The sequence below is a fragment of the Enhydra lutris genome, unplaced genomic scaffold (genome assembly GCF_002288905.1).
Source record: "Enhydra lutris kenyoni isolate GAN:26980312 unplaced genomic scaffold, ASM228890v2 scaffoldscaffold6, whole genome shotgun sequence".
Taxonomy (NCBI): domain Eukaryota; kingdom Metazoa; phylum Chordata; class Mammalia; order Carnivora; family Mustelidae; genus Enhydra; species Enhydra lutris.
The window spans coordinates 1,348,751-1,361,911 of NW_019154090.1; the positions used below are offsets into that span (position 1 = coordinate 1,348,751).

General features: G+C 64.5%; 1 protein-coding gene across 2 annotated transcripts; it reads left to right on the top strand.

Annotated features, from left to right (window-relative positions):
* The first annotated feature begins 1,609 nt into the window (after positions 1–1,609).
* On the top strand, positions 1,610–11,599 carry LOC111141708 (GATA binding protein 5). Of its 2 annotated transcripts, none has more exons than XM_022494488.1 (6): positions 1,610–2,153; positions 3,338–3,513; positions 9,440–9,565; positions 9,963–10,050; positions 10,348–10,472; positions 10,815–11,022. In XM_022494488.1, the coding sequence occupies exons 1-6, from the start codon at positions 1,610–1,612 to the stop codon at positions 10,968–10,970; spliced, it is 1,215 nt and encodes a 404-aa protein (XP_022350196.1). In that variant the 3' UTR covers positions 10,971–11,022. The 2 variants fall into 2 exon arrangements, with proteins under 2 accessions (XP_022350196.1, XP_022350197.1); XM_022494489.1 differs by lacking the exon at positions 10,815–11,022 and adding an exon at positions 11,317–11,599 and having other exon boundaries at positions 1,707–2,153.
* The last annotated feature ends 1,562 nt before the right edge of the window (positions 11,600–13,161 follow it).

Consider the following 13,161-nt stretch of genomic DNA (forward strand, 5'->3'; position numbering starts at 1 on the left):
TGTGCACGGGGGGCCTTTCCAGCCACGCTTCCGAAACAGTCCTTCCTGGGCAGCCCAGCCACCTTCGCCCTGGATGCCTCCACACGCACCCCTAACTCCTGGCTATCAGCCGGGAGAGTGCAGAAGAGGGCCAGGCAGGGACCCCAGCACCCTCCCCAGGCCCACGGCCCCTGGGGTCTCACCCACCAGGGAGGGGCTAAGGGCCCATTCCTTAGAACATTCACAGCCCCAGCACCCCAGCCAAGCCCTGCCCAGCCAGCGCCACCCCACATCCGCCGTAGCTGTCCCCTCAGAGGGCTGGGGGCCTGTGGAGGCCCCAGAGAGGCCCCCTCTGCCCCAGGGCTACCACCACGGGGTCCACTCAGGGAATGCCAGGGGGCACCTCCATGACCTTGGGGGCCCCCCCACCCATCCCACATTTCTGGCTCCTGGAGGAGGTCTTCCTGCGGCCCCAGTGCGCGCCACCGCCAGGGCCCAGCGAAAGGTCCCACCTAGGGGCAGAGGCGAGAAGCGCGGCTGGGGCCTGGGGCAAAGGGACTGAGGCCAAGGTCCAGGTCGCGCCTGCCGACCCCGACCCCCGACCCCCGACCCCCACCCCCACCCCCACCCCCACGCTGGGATCGCGCCTGAAGTTGCCCTGCGTGGTCAGAAACGGAGGGACCGTGGGACTCCCGCAGCACTTCGCGCACGGGGTGGCCCTCGTGCACCCGGGTGGAGCCCCAGGACACCGAGCTGGGCGCCCCCGTGGGAGCCGGATCCTGGCGCTGGGCCCCGGATCCAGCGGCACAACGACGGAGCGGCACCACCGCACGTGCCGCAGCGCGGCGGATCGGCTCTCGGGCTCGTCCGCAGGAACCCAACACGACACCGGGCCAGCCTCGGTGGGAGCCGCGCGGGCAGAAGGAGGGAGGCGTGCGCATCCGCGAGTCCCCCGAACAAATTTAGGGACGTTTCCGCGTCCCAGCTAACCCGGGGCCCGACGGAGCACCGGCCGGCTCCTCCCTCCCGCTGGAGCCGGGGCCGGCTGCTGGGTGCCCGGCGCCCCGCGCCCCAGTCCCGACCCCTTTCCCGCCGAGCCCCGCGAGCCGGGCCTGCTCGGGTCACGTGGCGCCGCGGCCGCAGCCCCAGCGCTGACCCCGCGGGAGGGGAGTGGAGGGAGGGGAGGGGAGGGGCGCCGGGGCGGGCGGGGCGGCGCGGAGGCGCGGCGGGGCGCCCGGGATTCCCTGCGGAGCTGCGCGGCCCGGGGTTCCCAGTCTCCAGCCCGCTCGTCGCCGGCCCGCAGAGACCGCCGCGCCCTCCGCGGGAGAGCCCCGGTCCTGCCCGGCGCCCGCTCCCAGCGCGGCGGGGCCCCCGCGCCCTCTCGGCACCCGCCGCGCCCACCCCGGGAAGCTCCGAAGCCCGGCCGTGGAGGAGGTGAGCTCGGCGGGGGCGGCTGCGCCAGGGCTGTCCAGCCGACCGCTCGGGGCCACCAGCGCTCCGCCGTTCTGACCCCGCGGCGGGCTGGGAAGGGGGCAGCGCGGCACGAGCTCGGACGCCGGCCGGGGTGCACAGCGGCCGCGAACTCGACGCCCGTCCCTCTTCCCTGCAGGTCAAGGCCACGGCGGGGAAGATGTACCAGAGCCTGGCGCTGGCCCCGAGCCCCGGCCAGGCCGCCTACGCCGACTCCGGCGCCTTTCTGCACGCGCCAGGTGCCGGCTCCCCGGTGTTCCTGCCGCCCGCGCGTGTCCCCTCCATGCTGCCCTACCTGCCGGCGTGTGAGCCGGGCCCGCAGGCCCCGGGGCTGGCCGCGCACCCCGGCTGGGCGCAGTCGGCGGCCGCAGACTCATCAGCCTTCGGCTCTGGCAGCCCGCACCCACCGGCCGCTCAGCCGCCCGGAGCCACCGCCTTCCCCTTCCCGCACAGCCCCCCGGGGCCCGGCGGCGGTGGCAGCGCAGCGACCCGGGACGGTGGCGCCTACCAGGGCGCGCTGCTGGCGCGTGAGCAGTACCCCACCCCGCTCGGGCGGCCAGTGAGCGCCTCTTACCCGACTGCCTACCCGGCCTACGTGAGCACGGAGGTGGCCCGGTCCTGGACCCCCGGACCCTTCGAAGGCAGCGTCCTGCACGGCCTCCAGAGCCGCCCCGCTGGCCTCCCCAGCCGCAGAGCCTCCTTCGGTGAGTGTGCGACTGGGGTACTGGCCCCCCAGGGGTGCAAGCGCGCACCCTCTGAATGCTTCCCTGTGGGGCCCAGAACTGCGGGGACATGTACACCCAGGCAGACGGTGATCTCCGCCACACTCTAGCGCTCCTTGAGCCGAAACACACGGGTCCTGAACTCTCACCTTCCTAACGAAGTGTTTCTACCTTTCATTCACCTGAGCTCCCCATTCCGGATCGTGCCAATTTAAAGCCTACCTCCTAGATGCTCTTAGGAAAAGTTTTGGAAGTGATTTTTATCAAACTCAAAATCCCGGTTTATGTAAGTAAGCTGCCACGTCCATCTCTGGTCTAGAATGTTTACATATTCTAATTTGAGACACGGTTTCAATTGCTCCCCTGGGGTATAAATTTGGATAATCGGATTCCGTCCCTGGAAAGCGCAGATTTGCCCCACCTGGTTTGTGAGTCTCCGACTCTGCGAACCCTGTCTCACCCCTGCAGCCAAACACGGAGGGCCCTGCTGACCTGCATTTGCTGCCCAAGGGACCAGGTCCTGCTTGGAGGCTGGAGGAGGCCTCACTGGCCCACTCTCCTTTGTGGGCCTTTGGCCCTCGCTGGCTTCTCCACCCAGGAAGCAGGTCTCCTCCCCCGGAGCCCAGGGTGTCCCCACAATGACTGATCCCCACCCCAGCCCCACAGAGTGCCTGTCCCAGTGCCCCTGCCGTCCCCCTTCCCCCGCGTGGGTCCCTGGTGTTGACAGGGTTGCCCCCACCATGAAGCTGACAGTGAAGGGCCCCCAGCCCCAGTGGGATGTCCCCGTGTCCTCAGCGTCACCACCACGGCCCCTTGTGAATGTTGCTGAGACAAGGCCGCTCCTGCCTCCTCTGGGGATGGAAATTACACCCCAGTTCCAGTGGGGGGGCTTCCCTGCTGTGCACCCTGAGGTTTGATTTATTAACCATCTCCCCCCACCCCCCACCCCGGCCCTGCCCTTCTGAAGGCAAACCCAGCAGTTCTTTTTAATCTGGCACAAATTTTATTGTATGTAAAGTTAAGAGTTAAAATCGGATACAATCAATTTTGAAATACAATAAACTCGAGGTGCACACCAGACAAGGAAACGCAGCTGCGGACCGCGGGCTCAGGGGAGGCCAGAGCCCCGGCCAGAGCCCCGGCCCACGAGCTGCTCGTCCCCGCAGTGTCGGACTTCTTGGAAGAGCTCCCCGGCGAGGGTCGCGAGTGCGTCAACTGCGGGGCCCTGTCCACACCGCTGTGGCGTCGTGATGGCACTGGTCACTACTTGTGCAATGCCTGCGGCCTCTACCACAAGATGAACGGCGTCAACCGGCCCCTGGTGCGCCCGCAGAAGCGCCTGGTGAGTGTGCGGCCAGGCCCGAGTCCCTGCAGTCCCTGCAAGCCGCCCTGGGGGGGGCCGGGAAGGGCAGGAACAGCGCAGCCTGGCTTCCTGCGGGCATGGGCGGTGGCCCTGGGACTGCGCTGGGGAGCCGGGAGGCCCAGGACCCACGGCAGGACCTGCCCTGCGGCTCCACCCACAGGGACAGAGGGGCACAACCCGGGTCCCAGCTGGGCTGCGGGGCTCCGCCCTGGGGCTCCCACGGTGGCAGGGCCACAAGGTGACTGGGCCCAGGCGTGGGGCTGGGGGCTGGTGGGGAAGGTGCTGCTTTGCTGGCGGCAGCTGAAACCCTGTACAGGGGGCGTTTGGGCTCTGCCTCTTGGGGGGCACTTTCTACCCTGTACCAGGTGGTTGGGGCTGAGACCGGGTTATAGTTGTTCAAGGCGCAGAACTTTTCACTTTTGTTTTCTTCCGGCGTGTGGCGGGGTGCAGAGTGGGGGACTGGGAGCGTGACTTTTGCCCCCAGCAGGGCAGAGTCGCCGGAAGCTGTGTAAGGGTTTAAAGTTACTGTATCGCACACCGTCCCACAGGCAAACTCGGATGTCCACGGACTCTGCTAAGAGCAAGGGCGTGCTCTGTTTGCAAGCTGTTGAGAGCCGCTCCGGGGTCTGAGGTCTGGGCAGGGCTGTGTCTGGGGGTTCCTCCCCTTCTGGTCTCATGCTGGTATGAACCCATGAACCCTTTCAGGGCCAGTCGGCTGGTTCTGGCCGGTTCTGGTGCCTGGGACCAGTGGGAATGAGGGGGCTGGCCCCCCGACCCCCAGGTCTGCATGGTCCTCAGGAGCCCGACTTTACTGGAAAGGCAACTCCTGCGCCACGGGAGCCCCCCACCCTTCCAGGCCCCTGACCAGGCAGGTGGGAAGGAGGACCGACTCAGGCTATTTGGGGGAAACCACCATTTTTCTCCCCTGATCTAGCCTGGCGTTTGGGGCTCCCCCAACTACCCTCCACCGCACTGTGCCTTCTGGGGTAACTCAGAATGCACATCGCCCCTCACTTTTATCCCTGCCCCTGTGGTCATGCCCCGGGACCCGCTGTGGGCCACAGCAGCTTGGCATCTGATGTCGCCCTCGCTGAGAGGGAAACAGGCTGAAAGCAGAAGCCCAGCCCTCCCTGCTCCATCCACCCTCTCCCAGGGGGACACACTGGTAAATAGGAAAAGGTGTGGGGCCTCCCTGCCTTTGCCCCCCACCTCTCACAGGGCTCCCCTCCCTGCTGAAGGTCCTGGCCTGGGGCTGAGATAGCCATGTAGGCGTTGAGGTAGTTACCTTTGTAACTGCCGGGTGATGACCCCTGGGGCTCAGAGACCCTCAGAGGGCCCCGGGCTCCAGCCAGGACTGCCCGCCTCCTGCTCCCATGCACAATCCGCTCCCCAGGAGCCTGCTGGCCCTGTCCTGGGTCTCCTGCCCAGCCCCTTCCACACACACACACTGTCCCCGAGCTGTGTGGTAAAGATCAAATGAGGCAGGGCGCTTGGGCCTCGGCCTGCTCAGGGGACTGGCTGAGGACACAGCCTCTGGCCTGGTGAGGTCTCTGCCTGCTAGTCTGGGGACATGGAGAATGTAGCTTTAAGATGCTTCCTGGGAGAGCCCCTTCATGCTGCCGATCTCCCCAAGACCGCAGGCCTCGGAGGGTGGACAGCCCGGTGGCCCTGTGTCCCTGTCCAGGCAGATCTAAGTGCAGAACATACCTGGGAAGTGTTTGCCAAGTGGGACTGGGGGCCATGGGGTTGTTCACGGAGCCATCCTACTCCTGTCTGTCCTCGAGCTGCCCGAACGGGTTTCCTCTGGCTTGTTTCTGGGATCCTGCCTGGCAGTCAGGGAGGGCTGCCCCGCCGCTTCCCGCGGCCGGTCCCAGCGGGGCCAGGCTCACGCGGAAACTCGGAGGTTCTCAGAGAGTCCTGGGACCAGAGCCCAGCCCATAGGGCTCCCTTCCACGGGGGACTGGCCAGTGGCCCCAGACTTGCCCCCACCAGTGCCTCACTCTCCCTCACGTGTGGCCAGAACTGATGCCCAGGGAGACAATTGTCCCAACCTCCTTTTCAATGACTAAAACAGTTCTAGAAGGCCGTCGGTGACAAGCAAGTGTCCCCCTCCCAGCAGGAGCTCATATCCCTTCTGCCCTCTGCATCCCACAAGTATGCTCGGTGCAGGCGGAAACCCTTGACCCAAGGCTTTTGTCGGTGTGGACGAGTGGGTAGTTGAGGCGGCTGCAGACCGCTGCGTGCCCCCTTGCGTGGCCAAGTGCTCTAGAGCCCTGGCGCCCCTCCCCCGCACGCCAGAGCCCTGCAGCCAAGGCCAGGGGCGGCTGACGCCAGCTCCGGGGAGTGGCCAGTGCCGCACGGGCCCGGCAGCCTTCGCCCAGCGACTCCAGGCCTTGATGAGGACCCTGGTTTTCCTTCCTGCGTGGCCCGCCTCACAGCTCGCGCCCTGGCTCGGTTCGCCCTTGAACAGCAGGGGACACGCGTTACCAGGTAAAGTGTCCGCCATGCGCTCTTTTCCAAGAGCGTGGGAGGACCCCCCCAAATTGGGCCATTTTCTGCGAGCCGAGGTGCTTACTCCCCCCCACCACCCCGCTTCAGCCTCGCCTCACCCCTGCAAGCTGCACAGCCAGCCCCCTGCTCCTCGCCCTCCACAGGCCCCGCCCCTGGCTCCACACTGCCCAGTGCCCCCAGTTCTTCTGTTGAATCTGGCGGGGGCAGGGCCTGGAGCTTGGGGCAGCGAGCAGGCTTTGAAGTTTGACTTCTTTTGAAAAGAACAGACCAAAAAAAAAAAAAAAAGACGAAATTCAGCCAGAGGAGGCCTGGCAGCAAGGGGGCCCTGAGAGCGGCCAGGCCCAGCTGCTTGTCCGGGCAGTGAACAAGGACGGGCGGAGACAGGAGGGACGGCGGCGGGGACGTGTCGGGGGCATGTGCTCAAAGGAGGGAGGAGGTTCTGTCCACCCAGCGCCTCCCACCTCCGTGTCCCTTGTGGACCGCGCAACCCGATGACAGGAGAGGAAATAGAAAGGAGCAAACACTTTGAAATTTTTTTCCATTGTCTTAATTTTAATTTATGCTCACTAAAAAATAATTCACTCCTCACCCGGGTTCCCGCCGTCTCCCTCGCACTCCCAGGGTGCAGAGTGACGTTGTGAGCCGCTGGGGCTGCTGTGTGCACACCCGCCGCCTGCACACCTGTGTCTCAGGGCCCCCGTGGCTCTCCTTCTTCAGAGACGCGCGGGACATTTGTGGGAGGGACATGCGAGCCTGAGTGTGTGTGCTCACGAGTGCCACTGAAAAGTAGCCCTGGTGTTCAAGGCTCGGCGTGCGCACGTCCGCGCCAGCCAGCGTGTGTGTACGAAGGACTTGGTGACGAGGGGCTGACGGGGTGCGGTTTCTCCGGAAGGTGGGCTGGCAGGGAGCAAAGCCTGGTGAGAGTGCCTGAGGGTCCCAGCAGGATGGGGAGAGCGGAGACGCAGCAGAAGGGGGGACCCCGCCAGATTCAAATACCGGACCCTCGGGTATGGGGATCTCAGACAAACCGCAACTAGGATTTTAGCGGAAGTAGGTCCCAAATACTGCATGGGGGCAAACTTGGACTTGCCGCTTGTCCAAAGTTCACATGGAGCTGGGCAGCCTGGGGCCTGGGGCCTGGGGCAGGTCCCAGGGCCTTCTCCCACTGTAGGAAGGAGGATGGCCTGTGGGCGGCAGGGACCCCGCCTCATGAGGGCCAGGGGGACTGGCTGTATGAATAGTTCCTGGCACCTGGAGACAGATGGGAGAGAGGGACAGGGCAGGGAGGGGGACAGGACAGGGAGAGGACACCCAGATCATGTCCAGTGAAAGCTGCTGCTTTCTAGGCAAGGTCAGGCTGGGGACCCTGGTCACCTCCGGGTCCGGAGCTCCCTCCTGCCTGTGGGCACGTGTGCTGCCTGGCGGCGGCTGCAGTGACCATTTCCCTTATGCTGCTGGGGCCTGAGCTGGGCGCCAGCTTTGTCCACTCTAGCTCCTGCGTGAGTCCCAGCCCCAGGTGCTCCCGGGGAGATGGCCAAGGATCCCTAGGAGGCGAGACACCAGGGAGGTTTCCCCAGTCAGGGCCACAGGCTTGGCCCAGTGCTCCTCTAGAGTCTCCAAGGCCTTGTCCCTTCCTTCCCTTTTGGCCCTTTTGTCCCAGAGCCTGGCTGGAACCTGGAGGCCAAGCCTTCCGCTAAACAGCTAGAGTTCTCCGGAGCCCATGGCGGCTGCCCACAGCTGGAAGGGGAGGGGAGGGGAGGGCAAGGAGACATTTTCATGTCTTGAGTTTTCTTGGTAATGACTGGGCAGAGGGCTTGAGACGGGCTCCTGCTCTCCCTCCTGGCCATCCCCGGGGACAGGCCTGTGCCCTCAACCAGCTGACCGCAGCCTGGGGAAGGGGGTAGGCAGGAGCTGGTTGGGGGGGCCGGCCACACTCAGCCACTACAGAAGGAAGGATCCTAGAGACTGTTGGAAGACAGGGAGGCTGAGCCTGGCGCCCTGTCCGCCACTCCTAACCCAGGGCACGTTCCTTTTGTGGCTGCGTTTGGCCCCCTTACCTTCGATTGACCCCCAGCTCTGTCCTGGAGAACCCCAAGAAGAGGAAATACATCGTTGGGACGATTTGGATAAAAGGTTCTCATGGGCTTCTGTGCTGGTGCCCCCGGGTGCCACTGAAACATCGGGTCAGACGTGGCCCAGTCTGACCCCAGTGCCATGGGGACGATGGGTCAGAGACCCCGTGTCCCACCACTGCGGTCTGGGTGAGGGGCCAAGGACCTGGACTGGGGCCTTGGTGCAAGTGTGGAGACGGTTGGGCAGGTTCAGACAACTGAGGGCCGAGACGGGGGATGAGAACAAGACAGTGGTGCTCCCCGAAGATGAAGCCTGGGGTCTGGGCAGGTTGGAGCTGCCAGCAGGCTGTGCTGAGGGGTACAGGGAAGGGCTTCAGTCCGAGGTCCGAGGTGCCTCTGGGGCGGGGGGAGGTGGCTGGCACCCCATCCTGGAGGTCCCAGAGTACAGGTGACCCAACCCATCCAACACAGAGAGGCAGGCTGGGCTCTGGCTGCTCACGGAATCCTGAGCAGGTGGGAGAGCCCCTGTGTCAGGCCCACCCCAGCCGGCCAGCTTGGCAGAGCCCCGTCCCAAGCCTTTTTAGGTCCAGACTGCTAAGCCCTGAATGAGCCACTCTCTTAGAGTCCCTGGAGCTGGTGGCGTCTGGGCCTTGCCAGGCCCCCAAGTACAGAGAGGTTTGAGGTCTCTGGCCCAATGAGACCTGCAGAATTGGGGGTCAGATACGTGGGAAGGAGGGAGGTCTTTGGAATGTCAGGGCCTCAGGAAAGTTCTGGATGGGGATGATCACGAGGGAGGTGTGGGGACCCAGCCTGCTGCCTTCAGCTTCCCACCCGCTGGGAGAGCTTGGGCTGAGCACGCGCTCTAGATCCTGTCTTGGGAGACGGGTGCCCTGCCTGCTTAGCCTGGGGCCTGAGCTCCAGGGGGGACCCTGTGGCCCGGGGGTGGGGGTTCTGCTCCATCCCAGCAGCCTGGGGTGAAGCCGCGTTGGCCGTGAAAAAGAGAAAGCACCAGAAAGCAATCGCCTTTTTGTGTTGGATTCTTCATGGGGTCCTGACCCCAGGACTGCTGGGTCTGTTCTCACCCCTTTTTACTGGGGGGGAACTGAGGCCCAGAGTGGTGAAGTGACCTGTCCTACAGTTTGAGGTGCAGGGAGTCAAATCTCCAAGGAATGCAGGCCCCTGTGGGGGCCGACCTGACGACCTTGGCGCCCCAAAGCCTCCTTTCCCGGCCCCACGTGGTCCCAGACTGGCTGCGGGTCCGTCCTGAGTGCCGCTGGTAGAGCCCAGGGCCCCCGCTCACATGGGCCTCCCCCCATCCACAGTCCTCATCCCGCCGCGCGGGCCTCTGCTGCACCAACTGCCACACGACCACGACGACGCTGTGGCGGCGCAACGCGGACGGGGAGCCGGTGTGCAACGCCTGCGGCCTCTACATGAAGCTACACGGGGTGAGTGGGGGGCGCGGGGGGCACGGCTGCTGCTGCGGGGGGGAGGCAAGGAGGGGTGGGGCGTGCTTCCCACGTGGCTACCACCCACTGCCCGCACCTCTGCCTTTACTGTCTGCCCCCCCGGGGGGGTGCCTAGGCCCCCTGGTGTGGTGTCTGCACCCCTACAGCTCTGGGGGGTTCGGGCCTGGACCGGCTCCTGCCCCCCCTGCCTGGAGGAAGGGGCCACGCCAGGGCCAGCTGCGCCCCAGATGGGGCTCTGAGGACCCGCTCGGCTCCCTGAGTGGCTCCGCAGGCTGACACGAGGGCCCGTGGCCGTGCGAGGGGCCTGGGGATGGGCAGGGACGGGACTAGCCGAGGCCCCTGCCCACCCCTGCCCGCCCCTGCCCGCCCCTGCCAGGTGCCGCGGCCCCTGGCGATGAAGAAGGAAAGTATCCAGACTCGGAAGCGGAAACCCAAGAGCATTGTGAAGACCAAGAGCTCCTCGGGTGCGTGGGGCGGGGCCTGGTGGGTCGCGGGAGGGAGCCCAGCCCCCCGCCTTGCCCCATGGAGTCACTGCAAGCGTCTCAGTCTCCCCCGTTAGACAGTTACATGTTGGGCTCAAGCACTGTCCTCCCAAAGTGCAGATACGCTGACTCTGCCCTGGTCGCGGCTGGCCTGGGGGCAGTGGTGTGGGCCCACCCAGCCGGGGCCCGGAGGAGGCTGAGGACGCCACACCCAGGCCCTCTCATTAACTGGCCCGGGCAGCCCAGTCTGGCAGCTTCTGTAAACGCCCCACCTTCCAGGATGCCCAGCGAACAGCACAGCCTCGCCGCCCTCGGTCCCGGACCCTGAGAGCCCAGCAGCTGCTTTGAAACCCAAACCTAGCCTGGCGTCCCCTTCATGTCCTGGGTCCGACGTCACCTCCCAGGTAAGGCAGGTGGGGTGGAGTGGGGGGCCTAGAGCTGGCTCCCGGCTACTCCTCAAGGAACCCCAACTCCCTGACCAGGTCAGACCCCATCTCAGCCCTCATGGCCTCTCCCAGGAGTGCAGGGCTGGGCACTCAGGCGGTCACCGGTACCAGCAGCTGACCTGCGGCAGACGCCAGGCTTCGAGCCGCACATGTCATCCTGCCCATCGCAAGGAGGCCCCAACACTATCCCTGCGGAAGCCCCTTAAGGCAAATGGCCCGGTTGTGAGGGCTCCTTTCCCAAGCGAGGCCAGCTGGCCATTCCTGTTCCTGCACTCCCATAATCCCCTGCTCTCCCTCCAGGCCTCCAGCCAGGCGGACGACCCCCTGGCCCCCAGCCACTTGGAGTTCAAATTCGAGCCCGAGGACTTTGCCTTCCCTTCCGCAGCCGTGGGCCCCCAGGCTGGCCTCGGCGGGGCCCTGCACCAGGAGGCCTGGTGTGCGCTGGCCTTGGCCTAGGTCCCCGGGCACCCAACAGACCCATCTCACTGCCCGTTGGGGTCCAGCACAGCGGAGAGATCTCACCAGGCCCACCCACCAGAAGAGACAAGCCAGTGGGACCTTGAGGCGCTGGGCATCCCTCGCCATGGTGAGGGGGAGGCCTCTGTACAGACAGGAGTCGGGCCCCAGAGCAGGAGAAAGGCTGAAAAGAAGGGCCTGAGCCCCCACCGCAGATAGCAGGGGACTCTCCCAAATGCTGTGCCAGGTCTGGCCCGGCCACTCCAGCCAAGGCTGACCTGGGGCGCCCATTGCCAACTTGAGTTCTCTTGTCAACATTTGCTATCACCATGTTTACACGTTACAGAAGTTGGGGAAAACCCCAATCTCCTACTATGAACCCAGGATCACAAATGAAATGCTGAGGTCAGGCCCACAGCGTGAATGACGGGAGCGGCTGGACATGACACCTCCTCGAGCCTCAGGATCTGTGCCTTTCTCTCATCTGATGGATAGAGCTACGGCACGGAGAACTTCCCCTCCTATGAGTGAAGGACTGCCAGGGACAGATGTCTAGGTCGTGCACTGTACCAGGATGCCACCCCAAGGGCAGGCCCCTCACGCTGTAGTCATCATCTACTTGTGTATTTATTTGGATGGTTTTCCCAAAGCGGGCAGTAAGGGTCCTCATGCTGACTGAATCTGTGTGTTGTGACCATTTCTGACAGGCAGAGTACAGGACCTGGGGCCCCGTGCTGACCTCACAGGCTCTGTCAGGGCCAGTGGCCTGGTGACCACATGTCCTGGCTCACCTGGGGTCAGTCCAGCTTCGTTTGTTGCCCCAGTGGAATTGTTAATAACACCGCTTTACTTACAGAAGCCCTCCCCTCCCGGAGTGGGGTGACAAATCAGCAGGTCGTGCTGGCAGAAGACAGCTCTGCCCACGGGAGCCAGGGAGGCGATAGGGAGGGGTGGGAGTGGGGCTCGCCAGGCCAAGGGGCCACATCCTCGCTTCTGCTGGGCGGCTGCACCATGAGCCACTGGAGAAGCTGCGAGTGCCAGCTTCCAGAATGGGTCCGTCCATCTGTCTGTCCTGAGCAGGCACCTGGAGTTTGAGCTGCACAATTCACATGTGATCTGATCTTTTTTCTTTTTATCAAAGACAAATAATGCCGTGGAAAAAAATGTAAAATAAAGACATTGATTTTACATTTCCTTTTCCCAAATGCCTATGAGGTTTTCCAGCCCCATCCCTGCAGGCAAGGTCAGCCCCCAATCTGGCGCTCAGTTGGGCCGTCTCCACGTGTTGGTCTGCTGGACCTCACTGGCCACTCCAAGTGGATCAGGAGTCCCTTAAGCACATGGCCTTTGAGGCCGCCTGCCAGCATGGGGGAGGAACCTGGGGTCAGCTGGGTGCCCACACTTGGAGAGGTCCTCTCTCCCGGGTCAGGTGGACAGGGGTTTGGGGCGCTGCCCTGCCTCGTACTGCTGCACTGGCCAGTGGTGAGGGGACAGGGACCAAGATGTGGGTTGGGGCACTGGGAGCCCGTGTCCCCATGTAGCTCTCATGCTCCTCACAGTGGGTCATCGGGCAGTCAGGCAGTATCGGGATGAGCCCGGAGGACACAAGGCATGAGTTGGGCCCCCAGTCAGGCCAGGGCTGGCACCTCTCACTTCTGGATGTCCACAGAAAGTCACTAACGTCGGGGCCTTGGCCCCATCTGTGAGTCAGGACCCCCACCCTGCTACATGGAGGGCTTCAGCAGGGGCTGCCCAGATCTGGGTGAACCAATGGGCACGTTAAATGCAGACTCTTGGGGTCCGGGAGCCTGCATGGTGGCCAGCACCTAGGGTGCCTGCATAGCCACACTGGGAACTGAGTGGCCAAGGCCAGGCTGCAGAGGAAGACCCCCGGGGTGCAGTCTGTCTAATGGGTCACAGCCAGCACTTTCAGAAAGCAGACTGGGCAGGAGAGGTGGGAACAGAGTTGTACCTGCAGGGTTTTGCCTGTGGGCGGATGTGCCGGGGGGACGGGGCTCAGCCCGGACATCACACCTCTGTCACAGGCTGTGGGGAGCTTGCTGCCATCTCATCTCTGTGCCCACACGCCCTGGGCTGCCATTCCCGGGAGACCACTCAGAAGGGAGCAGATGAGGCAGAGGGGTAAGCAGCCACCCGGCGGGGCAGGGCAGCCCCTCTTTCCACCTGTCTA